The sequence below is a fragment of the Anguilla rostrata genome, chromosome 4 (genome assembly GCF_018555375.3).
Source record: "Anguilla rostrata isolate EN2019 chromosome 4, ASM1855537v3, whole genome shotgun sequence".
NCBI classification, from domain to species: Eukaryota; Metazoa; Chordata; class Actinopteri; order Anguilliformes; family Anguillidae; genus Anguilla; species Anguilla rostrata.
Window position 1 is genome coordinate 57,678,563 of NC_057936.1, and position 17,698 is coordinate 57,696,260.

The 17,698-nt window shown below is 45.5% G+C and overlaps 1 protein-coding gene across 2 annotated transcripts in view; it reads right to left on the bottom strand.

Annotated features, from left to right (window-relative positions):
* ttll7 (tubulin tyrosine ligase-like family, member 7) overlaps positions 1 to 17,698 on the bottom strand; it is a 49,593-nt gene that overhangs the window by 27,425 nt on the left and 4,470 nt on the right. For both annotated transcript variants that reach the window (XM_064333414.1, XM_064333413.1), the window contains exons 2-9: positions 10,988 to 11,165; positions 10,566 to 10,700; positions 8,545 to 8,666; positions 6,094 to 6,161; positions 5,780 to 5,938; positions 3,349 to 3,565; positions 2,726 to 2,890; positions 1,429 to 1,587 (exon numbers count right to left, since the gene is read on the bottom strand). In XM_064333414.1, the coding sequence (XP_064189484.1) occupies positions 1,429 to 1,587; positions 2,726 to 2,890; positions 3,349 to 3,565; positions 5,780 to 5,938; positions 6,094 to 6,161; positions 8,545 to 8,666; positions 10,566 to 10,700; positions 10,988 to 11,012 (1,050 nt within the window). In that variant the 5' untranslated portion in view covers positions 11,013 to 11,165. The remainder of the gene's footprint in view (positions 1 to 1,428; positions 1,588 to 2,725; positions 2,891 to 3,348; positions 3,566 to 5,779; positions 5,939 to 6,093; positions 6,162 to 8,544; positions 8,667 to 10,565; positions 10,701 to 10,987; positions 11,166 to 17,698) is intronic.

A 17,698-nucleotide genomic window follows, 5' to 3' on the forward strand; every position in this document is an offset into this window, starting at 1 on the left:
GCTGCGCGCGTCCAAGACGCCGCGCGGTTCGCTCGTAAACGTCTGCGGATTCCTGGGAACGAACGGGCGCCGCCGCAAATGTAGCGTGAAAGAGGAGCCGCCGCGCCCCGCGTGGAACCTGCGAGGACGTTAACTGACGAGAGTTATGGCGGCGATCGTTAGCGGCGGAGTGTAACAGCTGCGTCCACGGCTGTGTGCACCCGCTCGCGCGAGGGGGCCGTGCGCTCGCGAGCCGCCGCCGTCGCCAAGCACGTCTCGCTCTGCGCCCTTTCGTCGCTCGGTCACGGGAAACTAGGCGGTAACAGCGCGGAGACGCACGGCGCGGTTTCGGTCGACGGCTTTTTTTTAAAGAGATTCGCTTTTTGCGCGTGACGGTGAAAACAAAGCTATTACAAAGGTATCTAAGATCCTCTGCTCAGTCTATGGTTGGGGTTGGGGGGGGGGGGGAGGAGGGGGAGGGAAGACCAAAAAAAGGGGCGAAATGAAAAAAAAAAAAAAAAAACTAACACCCGGCTCTTTGGGTTTAAAGATTTAGGTCAGGTTTCCACTGGCTGCTTTGGTCCGGGGAGATGGAAAACCTGGCCTGGATTTCCCTGGCAAATGGCAACTGCACGGATGCACAGATGTCAGGCTTGAACTGCCGGCGCTGCGCGGCTGGTGAACCTGTATTTCTGACTGACGTTCTGAAGGTGCATCTGGCGAGGTGGATCAGAAATAGCACTCGTCACAGGCAGAATTAGCCGCTGCTTAAAGGCACGGCTCATATAACCCACATTTGTTTCCCCTCAACCGTGTGACCTTAATTTATGGCCTCACACATAGACTGACGTTTGATATTTATATCTCGCCATATAAATCCCCACAGCTGACACTGCTTGCTCCCGCGATACATCCTGATCAGTTTGCAAAGCTTGAAATAGAGTGATACTCTAATACTTCAATTACATTTTCTCATAGTCATCAATCATAAGTATTTACAAATAGATGTGTGTTGTGTCAGTGCCTCCCTAACTACTGATCTAACTCATTAATGCACACAGGCAGTGTTAGCTTTTCAGAAAATAACTAGTGGCACTACATTGGTAGGGACGCTTTGAACAGTGACCACTGTGAAGTGAACAGCATATGACGTCATAACAGATATGTTTAAAAAGGCAGGCAATAGCAATACAAATGCAAGTGCACAATCCACAACATCAAGTCCACAATAAATGCAACAAAAAAAATTATTTTGAGGGCTGCCAACCATTAGGCATGTGCGTTTAAAGGGATCATTAGTCCTGCTGTGTGCAATTACTATTAAAGACAAAATGAACAACTCAGATCTACAGAGAAGCATGTGTGAGTCATGCAGAACACATGATGCATACGTACATATATACACTCATACAAACGCAGTAGCACAGTCCTCCCCTTCCCCCTACACACCTCCAGAAGCCACGGCTTCAGCTTGCGGTCCAGGATGATGTCGAAGCCCAGGACCTCGAAGCAGACGCTGTCGCTCCCTGGTGGCTGGCCGGGGCGGCACATGCGGTAGGCGTGCAGTACGTGAGGCTCGGCCACGATGAGGGTCTTCACCACCAGCTCCTGCGGAAGAGCACCTCAGGTCAGCGCCCCGCCGTGCGCTACGTGCTACGCGGCGTTGCATTATTTCGTTAGCACCCCCCCCCTCCCCCCCTCCCCCAAACGTCCCCTGCGAGCCGCCCGCTGCTGACCCCGACTCGATCGGGGACGCGCAGGACAGCGAGCGGGCGGCGCGTAAATTGAATAGCGGAGCGACGGAGGTTCGCGCCACACGACGGGCGATGTTTCTCCACCGGCTCCATCGGGGCCTCATCCCAGAGGCGCGGCATCGAAACGCGTGTGTGTGTGTGTGTGTGTGTGCGCCGGTGGCCTGAAACTGTCAGCCCAAATCCCCTATCGGCCCCGGGGTGGACAGGAGCGCCCCTGGAGAGAGCAGACAGGTTTTGGTCTGTATCGCCAGCGCACAGCAGGGGGGTGGGGGGGGGGGAGAGGAGAGGAGCTGGCATCCTGTAGGGGAGCAGAGGGAGAGCAGGACCGCACCAGCAGCCCCGCAGCGCTGGGCCCCGGCCTGGAGCCACAGGTGTCCGCCAACGGAGGGGGGGGATGTGTGTGTGTCTGTGTGTGTGTCTGTGTGTGTGTTCGTGCATGTGTTTTTGTGTGTGTGTGTGTTCGTGTGTGTGTGTGTGTGTTTGTTTGTGTGTGTGTGTGTGTGTGTGTGTGTACGTGTGTGTATGTGTGGTTTGCTGTAGCCCACTGCTACTGGCCCACTCAAAGGTCCCTCCCTACAGGAATTAAATTAGCATAGTAGTGTCAGGGTTTAAATTAAATTAGAATGACAATACCAGACCCCCCATATTTCACGTGTGTTAAGCTTTCATTAGGTACTGGCTCCAGTTGTAGTCTAAAGAGGTGCATAAATCTCAAGCAGACATAGCTCACCACCGCCATAAACGCTACTTATTACACATTGTACACTATAAACTGAAAATGATGAATACCTTAGCATACTTAGAACAAATATGTGTAATACAAATATACAAACATGTGATGCTATATCATTCTGACAGCCATTAAATCATGTAGGTGCATGTTTGGTAGGTATAATGCTGATGCAATAGTGGTATTTTGTTCAGGAGAATTCTAGGCACCTTTGCAACACTTGTCATCTTAAAACACCGGCAAATTCAGCCGGTGTACTTACCGAGACGTCGCCCCAAAATTTGGCCACGTCGTGGTCGTGGGTGCGGAGGAACTCGGTGAACCAGCCGATGGACCTCTTGCTGCCCTTGTCCGCCGTCTCGTCCCTCTCGAAGTTTTCGTTGTGTTTGTTCACGGAGTAGTTCGTCAGGTGCATGTACAGCTGATTCTGAGAGGAAACGAGACGAAGCGCTGAAACGGACAAGCAGGCGACATCTGCCTCTACACCTGCTGCCGGAAATCATCGCAGCCACCGAAGACAATTAACTTTTCACCTCCCTCACGCGCACTTTTTTTTTTGTTTAAGCTGTTGTTTCGACTCGTTAGTCTTAGACAGGGCAGCTCGAACAGTATTTACAACAGACGTTCAGAAACCCGACCGCACTTCCTGCGAGAACTGGGCCTCGAGCGGACGCCCTCTTAGCTATCCGATACCTAGCGCTGGTAGCTGGGCTCTGTGTGATCCTTCATTAATCTCGCTCTGTCACGCATCGCTCTCAAGTAGCGGGCGGCGGCGTGTAAGAGAATCTGGAGCATGTGTCAAAGTGGGCCGCGGCAGGTGCCGGGGGGCCCCGCAGGGGGACCCGGTTTTTAACAGGACATCTGGCGCTCGGCGCTCCCCCTCACCAGGTTGGACTCGTTGGGCACGTGGTACTTCTCCGTGCCCATCCGCACCAGGCCGTCGTTGTACAGGAAGATGCGGAGGGGGTCGCAGGAGGTGACCAGGATGTAGATCCTCAGGTCGAACTTGTAGCCCTCCATCAGGAAGGGCTTGTCCAGGTACTCCTGGACGATGAAGTGGTCCTGGGCCGGAAGCTTCTCGCAGTTTCTGATCAGGGAGATCCTGCAGAGGGAGGGGGGAACACGAACGACCCTGTCTCTCATCAGTCGTCACGCGCATGAGAATAGTTAAATAAAATAGTTAAACTAAAAGGTTAAAGCAGCGATATGGGCCCCCACAGCTAGCCACCGTTTCTGGAAAACGACTACACTCGAAGCTATTCTATGGGGTTCCTTACTTACTTACTATGTACGTGATAATAAGGGCAGACAAGCAGGTCCTTTTCTGCTGCTGAAAAAATGACACTGCTTCAGCCTCTTGTCACAGGTATTCAGCAGGAAAAATAAGCAGAAGGGCGAAGGTGGACTACACACACACTCCAACAAGGCCGATTTCTGAGTGCAGTACTTTACAAATATCTGTTTCTGGCTTTCTGTGGTTTTCTTTTCAATTTGAATACACCACACATCAGTTGATTTGAGTGGAGCATAGAAGCATACGTAATGGCAAGGGAACAGAGACCTTCACCACTAAAAGCAATAAATATCAATTATCTACCCAGGTGCACGGGGCCAAGAACAAACTTTAGAAATTACCAAGCATGCAACAGGTCTCCCAATGAGACAGGATTCATCCATTGAGCACAAAGACCAGTCCCCCTGAGCAATAACTAATTGTTCCACATGATTTGACCATCTGTGCAGATACTGAACTACAACTCCATTAAAATAGAAGCTTAAATACATGTATATTGCCCAGAGAGAGAGAGGACTAAACGTTGAATGAATAATAAATTGATATGATGTGATGTAAATTGGGAAAATTAGTTTTCCCAATAACCAGCTACTTGTAGTAGTCATGACCCTCGTCCCTGTGGTAGAAATGATTCTGTCTGCTGCATCAAATTTCAGCACCAAAAGAATTATCTATGGCTGAGTCGTGTATTTATTTGAACGTATAGAAGGTCTAGACAGGGTTAAAAATCTTCGTAGCTATAGCAGTAAATTACAGGACATGATTGATGAGACACTAATGTCAGGTAATCAAAACCCACTTAAAGTGGCTGTTTAATTTGGCACCATTGGGAATCTTGTATGTAAACCCAATGCTTTTTAACAAGCTTCATTTCAGACACAAACAATAACTTCATTTAGTTTTCAGACTGAAAACAAATTACAGAGGAAGATGTAACTCAATTTCCTCCATCGCGCGACGAGTTTTCAAATTCAATCTTTCATCCTCCTCCAAAAGCCTATACCAAACTCAGCTTAAATCATCATTCGGTTTCTAAATGCAGTGGAATAATTTAGCCCATAGAGACTTTTATTCGTTGATAAATCGCAGCTTATTGTACCATAATGCTCATACGCTCAAAGCGCAGTAAAATGGCAGAATCCCGGCCAATCCCAAGTCCTCTGCACATCTGTTAGCCCCGATCCTAAACGAAACGCATTAAAACCTCCAGCAGAAAGGGTTCTGTTGCTGGAAAACAACCCCATCTATATTCACAACCTCAAAGACAATGAGGCGCCTCCTTTTCTCTGAGCCCAGTGGCTCTTCATAAAAGAAATAACTTGCACAGACACCCCTCCAACCATGGCATCGGTCCAGTGACATCATTGTCATAAATCACATGCTAATAAAGTTATGGTAAATGACAATTTCGGCTAATAGATATTCCGTAGTTGTATACCGAATGGCATCAGCGCTGCTTCTAATTCCATTTCTCTTGCAGGCCCTTTCAAAACGCTGTGCTGTTAATGCTATCTGATCAGTCACTGGCCTGTAAACTGAAACAACGCTTTGTCTCTCCCCTGCTAAAAATGAAAACCTGCAGAAAAAAAAACGATTTTGTTAGATCAGTGCTTTTGGCAATGCTTGACCTGATATGTTAACCGACTTTGGCTGGGATTCGCCAGGATCTTTTATAGTAAAGACGGAATAGTAACATAACGGCGCAGGTCTGCGCATCCTATTTATAGTCTGGCCGGGTCTCCATGGCGCCCGATAAGGGGACTCGATAATGACGAGCCGGGACCTTCGGGGAATGGGCTGCCCATGACTGCGTCCTTGCCGTGGATTTATGGATGGATGGGGGGTGGGGGGGGGGGGGAATGAAAATGAGGTCTGGCGTAAGAATGGCTTTTGGTCTTACCGCAGAATTACTCAATTTAGACCGGGCGCATTACTCCCGCGGATGGGCCGTGTGGCGGCCATCGTTCACTGCGGGGGGGGAGGGGGGGGCGGACGGACGCCCCCTCTCCGCCCGTGACCTACCCGTGACCCATGGCGCCGTTGGCGGGCTTGACGATGAAGGTCTTCTGCTTGCGCTTCCTCCGCAGCTCCTTGACGTAGTTCTGGAACTGGGTGTACTCGGCGGGGAATATCCAGGTTTTGGGGATGAAGCCGTACTCCTGCGGCTGGCTCCTTATCATTCTGCGCACGAGAGAGAGAGAGAGGGGGGGATCGTGGGCGCGGCCCCGGCAGCGACACACACCCCACCGCGGGTCTATTTGCCAAAAAATAAACATTCCCGGCAAAGCCCTGGACACGCCCGGCCCATAATCTGCACGACGGCGGCGGCGGCTTACTTGGCCATGTTCCGTGCCAGGCAGTCCTTTCGGCAGATCTCGCCCATTCCCGGGAAATGGTTAATTCTCTGTGGCGGGAAACAAAGGAATAATAACACCGTTAAACCTATTAAGTCGTTTCTTCCCCACCGCAAAAATAAATAAATAAATAAATGAATAAATTCATTTTTTAAAGACACAATGTAAAAGCACAAAACCTCAAGTTGGATTACAACGTTCTGACATTTATGCCCAATTATGGACTCAAAACAAAAGGTGACTGCGAGACCTTTCTTAACCCTTATTTAGTTTACCACATCGTTTTTAATTTAAAGGGGAAAAAAAGCCGATCAATTTCTACTCCTAGGGGCAAAGTAATTGGTTCTGCTCCGAAGCCCCTGCAATTGTAGGCAGTGACAGATGAATGAATTGCTTTGAATGCAAAAAAAAAGAGGGGAGAAAAAAGAAAAAGAAACCTAGCTTTCCGTATTCTTTGACCAAATGAGGCTGAACAGCGACGTTAATTAGGCTCCTATGAACTGCGGCTTGACAGCAAACTTTCCGAGTAAATCAGTGGGAAAGAAAAGAAGGCGCGTTTTACAGACTGTGAAAGGAATTCACAATTATCCGAATGGGACCGCAGTAATTAGGACCCTGAGACCCTCAAGAACTCTTACAATCAAGCTGAAAGACAGCGGGCGAAAAGCATTAGGGCGAAAAACAAATTATTTATATGCTTTGTATATGCGCAGGTATATATTTATATATTTACACTGCACGCACGCACCAGTCGAAGGACAGATACAGGAATGAACATGTGTGTTTTTTGTCAACAGACCCAGGGTTTTGCGAATGACGAAACGCATGTAATTAAAACTGAATTCTCCGCGTCCGTTTCCATGCGCGCGCTGCTGTCGGAAAGGTATTATGGCGTTCGGGCATTTTCCAATCTTAACCCGAGGTGTTCGATGCCTGGAGCGCCTTGCTTTCTTTTCTTTTTTTTTCTCCTTTATTTCTTTGCAAAGCTACACGCCCACTGACTGAGCAATGATTTAAATCGATCCTCGCTGTCTGAGTAAACGAAACGGGCGAAAGAAGAGGAATCGATGGCGAGCTCTGCGGAGGCAGGTGAGAGCCCTGAGCGCAGAGCGAACAGAAACATTTTCAACCGGCGCTTCGTTTCAGAGCCCTCCACAAGCGTTCTTTTCTCACCGAACGCGTCGGAAAATGTTTGCTCTTCAAACGTGCGAGGAGGTAGGCCCGCCACGGGCTCTCTGATAAACCGCTAGGAGGTGGAAAAGGATGGAGATTCTAATTCCGCTCGATACCTCAAGATCGCGGGCGCAATTATCTCGACTTTGGGGGGCTACTGAATTAATTTGACACATTCAGAAACTTTAAACGGCACCTCGTTTAACCTGCGACAATAGCGTTACACGGGCGGGGCTGCCTTTTGGGAAGGGGCGAGAACAGAGAGGGCCGGGAGGGAAACTAAAGAGCGAAATAATGAATGGCACGAAGCAGCACTTTCTCTGACATCTCCGCGCGGTTCATTGACGATGTCACAGACGTATCCGAAGCACAGATGAAAAGCGGCAGGTGATTCGCGGGGAACGGAAGCCGGTCTTGCTGTTACTTCCCGCGTTGGGTTGAGCGCGGGTGGCGCGGCGTCGGCCGCTTTGAAGTAACGGGAGCGCCGGCGGGGCGGGGCGGGGCGGCCGGCATTGCGCAGCAGTGGGAGAGCGAGGCGGCGCCCCCGGGACGCTCCACCCCCGGGACCGGGGACGGGTGCAGTGGCGGGAGGGACGGTGCTTCTGGTGCTGGCACCGAGCCAGCGGACGCGGCGGGGGCCCTCACCTTGCGCGACTTTCGCGGCGCGGCTCACCTGGTGTCACCCGGCCGCCGGGCGCCCGCTCCAGCCGCTTACCCTCGGAAACCGCCGGCAGCCGCTTGGCAAGCGCCCAAACGAGTTTACGGCTCCCGCCCGCGTCCTTGCGCGGGACGCGGACCGCGAGGGCGCCTTTTCATGTTCCAGCGCTTTGTTTTCGTGCGAGGCAAACGGGTGTCGAGCACAGCGTGGGACGAGATCAAGAGTTTGTCTAGCGGGCATTTGTTTTCCGTCCGCATGCTGGTCCCCTCCTCCAAGCCACCCATAATTCTTTGCTCAGCGCATTGTTCTGCGCTGCTCTGCTACCGGGAGAAAAGTTTTATCACAGCTACCTTAAATACGGGCTTCTGAAAGTTTGAAGCGGCTGACGTTTCTGGCCACGTCACCCGCACAGGATTACGGCAACGCCACCTAGAGTGCGTGGGATGCCATAACAGGTACATGTAACTACGCTCTCTCTTCTGTCTAGCTGTCTACAACCTAAAGCTGAGGAAATAAGGCTTTAAAACAACCCTCCCTGCATCTGAATAAGGCACAGCGTAATTCTGCAAAGAGGGTCGCAGATGTAAACGGACGTGCAGCACCTGGTAGTTCCTGAGCTCAGCGATTTTCTCGTGCTGCACCGCTGAGTCGTTCCAGATGAGGTTGGCCGTTTCGTCCTCGTCTCTGGTCTTCAGGAAGGCCATTTCCCCGATCACGATGCGCACTGAGGAGCAGGAGCACCCCTTACCGATCAGTCATTACCAAACATCCGTTTACTGAACACGGGCAGCGCGTTATGACTTCTCGTGAGAACCATTACTGCAAAAAACTTTTGTGTGCAGATTCTTAAAAGTTTTCAGTCTGAATAGAGCATATATGCATCTAAATGTAAATCCACTCATTTTCAGAAAAATGTATTTAACAAAATTGGTAAGCATTACATACATAGATACAATTAAGTGCTTCTCAATTACTGAAAAATGCAGAGTAAAATAGTTGCCATAATGCTAATTTATAAATGTGTGTGCGTGATTGTGTGTGTAAATATGCACACACACGCACACACACAGCGACGCACACACGCATTAAATTCTATTTTTAAATAACAGAAAAGCAAATGAAACTACATTATTTAAGAATGTATTGAACCTCACTATTCTGCATTGTTCAAGGACATAGACATTCACGGGTCCTTACAGTAAGGTATCAATTTCAAAACTCATTTGCTTCTCAAAGCAATATGCAGTAGCCCGGCAACACAGTAAGTTATAACACGTTTCAGAAAGATAAATTAAGTCAGCGTAATGCATTTATATCCCAGTGAAAGCTGAAAGTAAGAGAGGCAGGTGGCCCACCTATTCAGACATTAATCCAATAACTATTCATTATTCAGTGACTAATGAAAAATTCATATGCCCTAACGAAATAAGGTATTAATTAATTTCTTGAAAGTCTTCGAAAGCTACGAGATGCCGTACCTAATGCTGCGGAATTGCGTTTTTTATGTTTCGAAAGGCGGCACCAATTAGACCAGTGTTAAATGTTTCATGCCATTTTGCAAACATACACCTAATTAATCTCACAAAAGCTTACCAAAAACTAAACAATGTTGAACACATGAACGTTTCTGACAAAATCTGAGGTAAATTGTTGATTCATTAAGCTTTCGCGTGATGAAATAATCGACTGGTGCCAGTAGTCCTCTTTCTTGCTTGAGCCTTTGTTTTCTCAACCACTGCTAACTGATGTTTAAAGAGAGAAAGGCTACATTAAGTGTTCTACGCAGTGCAGTAGATGACAGCTGGATTAAATGCATCTATTTTCACTTCTCAAAAGCCTTTTTCAAACTATTTGTCTCAGCTGCTGACTACACACTCCGCTGCATTGTGGTTTACCCCTTGAGATACCGTGGCGCAATTTATACTTAAGGAAGGCTTATTCAGCCATTTTACACCCTCCATTTTAGAATTTGCCGCCAATGTACATTATCACTCACTCCTGTCCTTTTGAAGTCAACAAAGAAGGTCTAGCACTTTTGTTAGCGAAAACCTGAACGATACTGTTAAACTACATTTTATCGCTTTTAGATATGTACTGTAGAAATCTGGAGTCACACATCCAAAAATCTGGCAATTCATTTTTGTAGGGGGACATGAGTCTCTGGCCTTAATCTCAAGAACCACATATTTTAATATGCTGAAACTTACGTTACCAGGGGCATTCAATATAATGTATAAATACTTATGCTTTTTTTCTGTGGGGTCTCAAGTGATAAAATTAAATGTTTTGCACTAAAGACTAGACTGGTTATGTTTCTCTTTGTTTTTAAGCTTGGGTGGGCAAGTTTAAAGTTCACTGTGGTATTTTAAAAACACCCTTTCACTCTTACAGTGATCAAAGGGTGACCACGATCTGGACCAGCTTTTACGCAACACAGAAATTGACAACCCAGAAAACACATTTAAGGTTTTCTAGAAGCCTGTAAAACAGCCAACTCTGGACTCCAGGCTTTAAAAAAATGATGGCCAATTAAATCCACTCAACGTCGTTTTAGTTCATTTTAGCCAAGGGGGTAATAACCCAGGCCACCACTGTAGTGTTAAAATATATTCGGACTGCGTACCGATCTCATATTTGGTTCCTGCCACGTTGGCTGAGATGGATCCCTTCTTCTTCTTCTTGGTGCGGACCTTCCTCTTCCCCCCGTTCTGATAGGACGGGGCAGACGGCAGGTTCACGGGGGATGTTCCTTGATCCTCTGTAAGGAATCACACCACATTCAGAGAGATCATGGAGCACGATTAGCAGCGGAGGGGGTGGGGGGGGACCAAAGCAGAAACGCGCACCATCAGAAAGCCCATTTACCAAACGCTGCAGGGAAGCAGCGATAGACGGGCTGAAGAGCCCCAGCTCCACTGAGCTGGAGGTGACTGTTTTCCGTCACTCGTCACTCATTGTCAGCCCGGGTTACCGTGGTTCCAGACCTGGTAACGTCCGAGTTAAGTAATCCTGCGTGACAGGCCTTAGGAGCGGTGTCAAACTCACCTCCATCGTTGGGGAGGGAGGGCATCTCACGGGCTGACGGATCAAAGGCCCGGGCTGAATTTTCTGCCAGGCTGTTAGGACTGCAGACAGGCCTCTGCTGATGGACTCTGTCTTCCCTGTCTTAATGAATTTCTGGCACCATCGCAGCCGGCAGAACCTGCAGGATCTCCTTTCTGGCCTTTACAAGAGAGAGACAGAGGACACAAAAACTGAATTAATGGGAGGCTCCACCATTGAGTACTTAGCAGACCAGAGGAAAATGTCTGGTGTCAGCTGTGGAATGAAAGCTTTTACAGCCCTAATCCAGGGTAGAGAGGAGACCGCTTCAGGCAACTGGGAGAACGTTCTGAGGGCGACCAGTCGACCAGCAGCCCAAATAAATATCCGACCATCAATGTGATGAATATTGTTTCAAAAGAACGCGGGTCATGTCCAATGGTGCTGTATATCCTGCTAAGAAGTGGGTAACATCCCCTGCCCCGCTTAGTGTTTTGAAAGCCGCTTGATTCATAGTGAAATATTAATGCCGGTGCTGCATCTGACAAAGGGTTTGTTTCCCTCCGTTCAATGTTTTGCAGCTCACCTTGATCGGCCATATTCTGTCCACTCAAGAGACTCATCTGACCTTCAAATATATCTCCGCTACACTCAGTTCAGATAGCTGCTGGTGTTGCTATGAAAATAAGCTTTCATCGGCATACATCTGCTGTAAAAAACGTTCCTAAGGGCAGCAATTAAATTATATTTTACACTCCTCAATTAAAATAAATCAAATTCATTAAGGTACAGTATAGGCAGACTGTGTACAGTATTAAAAAAATTCACTTCTGCAATTTGCCTGCATTTAATAACACTGATACACGCTAATTCATCCAACAGATTTTAAAAAAGAGAACAACAGTATCCTCTGGTGGCCATTTCATGTAAAACAAGTCAGCATGGCAAAATTCTATTATAGTATACTGTATACTGTACTGGGGTTTATAGAATAGTGAATGGACTATTACATTGTAGATTCATGCTTTACACATGCTTAATATCTAACGGTTCACCTTAAACAATTAGGTGAGTTAAAAAATAACAGTATATTAGTCATAATAAGGTAGAGATACATACACAAGCAGAAAGAAAACATTTAATAAGGCGAAGCAGAAAAAAAGATAACCAATTGCTTTGGTTCGATTCATATATGAGGGATAAGTGACAACTGTGAAGATATGATGCGCTCTTTGTCCTTCATTTCAGTGATGTCAACACCAGACAGGAGACATGACGAGCTGACTGCTGACACCGCCGCTCCCCAGGGTGGGATTCTGTTCAGCCCTCGCACTTAGCTGCTTCCAAGAGCCGCACTCCCGAGGAAAAAAAATCCATGCGCTCTGGCTTCGATTAGCTCTCCATGGCCCTGTTTCTCCAACACTAAGAGCCGCAGAGCACTCTCTTACGGTCCCCGTGGACTCGGGGGTCGTCTGCTCCGCACTGACGCCAGTCTCACCGGGCCCTCGGCTGAGATCTCTCAAACGTGCGCGATTCTTTCACCGGCGGGGTCAAGGGTCCATTCAATGACCTGACAGACGCTGCCTATCAGATGCAGGCGTTGTCAGGCTCGTGAAATAAGATTATAGTACGGTGGCACGCGCTGCTGTTTATACGTTTACAAAACGAACAGTTCCATTCTGATCTGGTGAAATATCACTCAAGGAATGCGTTCACACTATTTCCACAAGAGGGCACCCTTGCAATAGTTTTAAATCATGATGGTTTTGTACTTCATCTCACCCATTTTATTGCAGTTTTACTTTCATTTCTTGTCCTACTGATTCTCAATTTCCATAACTGGTTATTTGATGTGGTTTGTGACCAACTGGTTAAAATGCATCATGTTATCCCTTAGAGACAACTCTTGTTGAATATCCTAGTCCTACACCATTCCACTGCACTACTAACTGCTAACCACAAATCTGCCATGATTATTCTGATCTCGAAGTATTAAATTAAACTGATCATTAAACTGTTTTTTGAGCATCAGGAGTGATACAGTTTGATTTCATTCTTGTGCTGGTAGTATTTTCCTTCAAAAGCCAAGCTAATCTGAATTTCGGTCCGGCTTCTAATTGCTTTTGAACCCACAGTCTTTTACTTCACATCTTCAATTCTTTTTGACTATGGAAAATACCTCGATAAATTGAACACTGAATAAAATTTCCCACATATATTCCCCATAATATTACTTGCAAAACTAATAGAATTTTTAATAACACATTCAGACACCTGCTAGTGTTGTTTCTATGGTGGTTCCAAGCCCAGTAGTGAATTATGTTCTCTCCTGTGTGCCAGATGTCATTGCCAAATTTGTCAGGACAAAGAACTAAGGACGTTAAATCAGATTTTTAAAATAACGCCTTGCATAGGACACTTCCTACTTTGTACCAATGACAAATAAAATGTAATTGCCACGACATGGCAATTTCCCCCAAAAACAAGGATTTATACGGAATGTGCAACTCGGACATCGCCCAAACAGACAGTGGCTGTTTTTCCTGATGGGGCATGCAGACGGCTGGCACACACAGCTCGGAACGCCGGCTCAGAACGTGTCGCTGCAGCTGCGCTACCTAACGCAGAATGGGCCCTTTGTCAGAGCCCCCTGTTCACCCAGCCCCCGAATGTGTGAACCTAAACTGCAGCCGCGTGGCTAACGCATGACAGATCGCCATTTCATTAATGCCGACGTGCTGCGCGACCCCGCGACCCCATCTTACAAACTCTGTCTTCCTTGCCATGCTGGAGGGGTTCATCGGTTAGTATCTGTGCCCGCTGCAGTACATCTAATCTAATGTAGTATAAACCTCTGAACAAAGAAAGTGTCAAACAAACTCTGATGGCCGCATAAGGTTCCACTTTCTCTGTTCGAATCCAGTAAGAAAAGAACTAATCATTATCACAACAGGGTGATACTGATTAGGGTAAAAATTGGTTTTCATTGTGTTAACTACTTATGAGGACCTGAAGACTTCCCTTTTAGAGAAACCTGACACCTACAGAGTGAATTTAATAAATTGAATAAATACTTTAAAAGCTGATAGCCTACACCACTTTGTGTAGGTAACTCACGATTTCACTTGATGGAAGTGCTCACACCGAATTGCTGTCACAACGAACCGTTGATGGTTCATATTCACACTGCATGACATAATATATGCCAGCGAAATTGATCTCCCCGCTGTTTGACCTTGGTGAAATACAATATAGTGCCAACGCATACATAGAAAGGACATACAGCATGCAAGTGTCATTCAGCGTGGAATTGGGATTCTTGAAGCGGGCTCCAACTGGAAAATTTAGGAAAAGGTTACTCAGAACTCCTCTCCCCACTGCCCATCGCGGTCACACACACTGCATTACAGTACAGCATGTTTATGTAGGCTATATCACATCATACTATGTTTAGGTACTTTATAGATGGTTAAATTTTAAAGAACAACGCTAAATAAAGATAAGCTTCTTTGCCACTATAAACAAGTCTCTATCCTACAATGTGTCGATCTACAGGGCAATTTGCATTCAAATTGCCTTTTCCGTAAGAGTAAAAGGCGGTATAGGCAGACCCCGTCCGTGATGAAACTGACTGTCATTTCAACTGCCAAATGGATTTTTTATTTTTGCACCTAAATAGTTTTGTCAATCAGAGCTCTATGTTTCACAGCATCAGATGGCATTTTAGTCTAAATACCACTGACCAATGCTTGCAAATAGGCTATTCTTAGGAAGAAACAGCTTGTGTTTTACAGAATGGAAACCTTAATGTTTGAATGCGTGAAAGAGTTGGATGAACTCACATGAATAGTGCATTTCTAAAAAATATATAGCAATATCATTTCATGACATCTTTTTCACCAGTGGTTCATGGCCCTAGCAAATGCCTATTTCTTCCATTAATTCAGGATCTGTATTTGTGGGTTTGTAAAAACACACTTTATTTTAGCATCTTACTGACACAAAGCTGAAATGAGGCACTACAAAATAATAATACTCATGTTCCAAAGGTATATTGTAATTTCAACACCATAAACAAGCATTCATCTTCAAGAGGAACTGCCATTCAGTTGAGAATGCGGGTGAATGCGTTCATGTGTGTCATTACTATTGCACGCTAATATTTCCGGTGCTCATCCCTCCAAAACACGTTGTGCCTTTAATATCTTGGTTGCTACTAACTTGAGATTAAAGTTGGAAGCATAGCATACCTCAAAGTACTATAAACATCATCATTTCACTCTTAGAGAGTGGAGTCAGTCAGTGCAGAGCGGGACAATTCAAGTGCCTGACAAAACAAGAACAAGTATTCCCTTCACTTACACACACTGACACAGACAAACCTTCCTTACAGGCCTCTCTTCGAACAATACAATGGGCTTTCTCGCTTCAGGGCTTGCACTGAATCTTCTCTGTGGAGTACTGAGATGTCTAAATGTTTCAGGCTTTTATAAACTGTACAGGCTGTCTTTCTTGCCTCTACCTACCAGGATAGATCCATCCATCCTTCCAATGGCTGTAATTAAATCAGAATTAAACTGTTTGTGACCAAAACCAAAATAACCACTTATGTTTGGTAATATGTCAGCTATAAATGTCTACTCATAATTTTCTCAAGTATTATGAAGTGCTACAAAGTGCTACAATGACATTCTGCTCATGTAGGCTAAATGAAGAAGAGCAGTGGAAGAGCATGCACTATTCTGATTGAATGTGTACAATGAGAATTTTTGTTTGGCTTGTATAATTTTTACATATACTGTAGTTATAACAACTAAATATACTTTTGTGTTTGATTGCTATTCGTTTACGGCTTCCCTTGCTTGTTCTCTGTGACCGTACTATGAACACGTTTGATCGGAGTCTTAAAATGAATAATCATTCATCTCTTTCTCTTCAGGAAACACTTCTTAAATTGTCATGGCTGCTCTTACTTTGGTATTCAAATCCAGTCAACATAAGGTTTAGGTTTCTCCAAAATCTAAAATTAAACTGATGGCACGGCTAAGGCTACATAATATGGGGATATAATTAGCAGGCCCATAGTCAAAAGGTTGCAGACAACCATCTGTCAACTGCTTGCTTTGCCTAACTAAACTATCCATTATAAGCAAATTAATAAGCATTCAGGAATGAGTGGGAGTGTTTAGAAGTTTTAGGTGAATCTATTTATGAGCAAATGTCCACAGTAATACTATAAGAACATTCATTTCAGAACTTCCAATGATTGAAATATATTCTAAATGAGCAAGAAATATTGTTTCTATTGAAAAACATTCAGGTAGCCATAGCAACTACTGGTTCAATATTAGGACATCAATCATTGGGATCAACAGGAATGTAGGTAGCCTACTAGTAATTATGACTCTCCTCTATACTATCTATCCTGAAATAAAGTGGCATGTGAAACATTATCTTGATAAATGTATTAATTGCAATATGAAGACAATTCTAAATATTGAGTCCAGGGATATTGCGAGCAACCGGTTTCACCATTAACTGTGCGTAACCACGATTATCAAACTGTATGAATTTTGGAAGCTACAGAATCTAGCTACAGTATTCAGCATTACATTCAACATTGCCCTGTCAAAACTCCTCTCATGATACATCTGAGTCATCTTGTCTGTGTGCGCGTTGTGCCTGGCTGGCTAGTGGCTTCTTTGTGTGTGAGTGCAAAGACAGTGCCTATGGTGAACAACAGTGTACGAAAGGAGACTGTGAGAACGGCTGAGCTTTTGAATATGTAAACAATAACCAGGAGAGGTTGCTGAAGAAGATGTGTAGCCAATCCAATTTGCAAAACATGCTGACGAAAAGTGCTCCTGAAAGAGTTCAGAAATCCAAACACAGGCATGCCACAAAGACAAGGACAGCCCAGTGCTCAGAAAAACACTCAAACAATGAAAACGTTTGACGCAATAAACCAATCAATGCTGTTGTTCTCGTTTGGTTTGTTTAGGCTCGTATGTCCATGTTAGGACGTCACATAACAAAACCTTTGCTTTCAGAAAGTGGTCCTGCCTGAACTCCCTGCAACACTGCCGCCCACTGGAGATGCAAGGAACTGCAATTAGATGTCAAGGACAGCAACACCACTTAAAAGACATTAAAGAGCAGTGAGTGTCTAGCCATTGTTTTCATCTCAGGAGATTACACTTGGAGTCAGAGGCATACACCACCATGAAGCCCAGAGAACTAACTATGGCTGAAAAACAATTAATCTGTAAGCTGAGAAAAAAAGAAGAATTCATTAAGAAGGATAACACAAAAATTGGGCACATCAAGGACTCCAGTTCGGAAAGTCTTAAAAGAGAAAGAAACCACTTGTGGACTCAGAAATAAAAAAAAAACAACAGGTTGGCCAAGGAAGACAACTATCATAAGCCACCATATGCAGAAGACTATGAGAGCATAATTATTAAGGCTATTACAAGATGTAAACCTCTCATCAGTTACAAGATTTAAAAGGCCAGATTAGAATTGGCCAAAAAATAAGAGTTAAGAGAGAAGAGTTATGGAACACAGTTTTATGGACAGATGAAACCAAAATAAACCTTTACCAAAGTGACAGAAAGCTAAGTGTGGAGAAAGGAAGGAACAGTCCATGTACCAATGTATATGAAGGAGATGCATTTGTTTTCTGTGATTTTCAACAGATTTGCCTTTGACTTC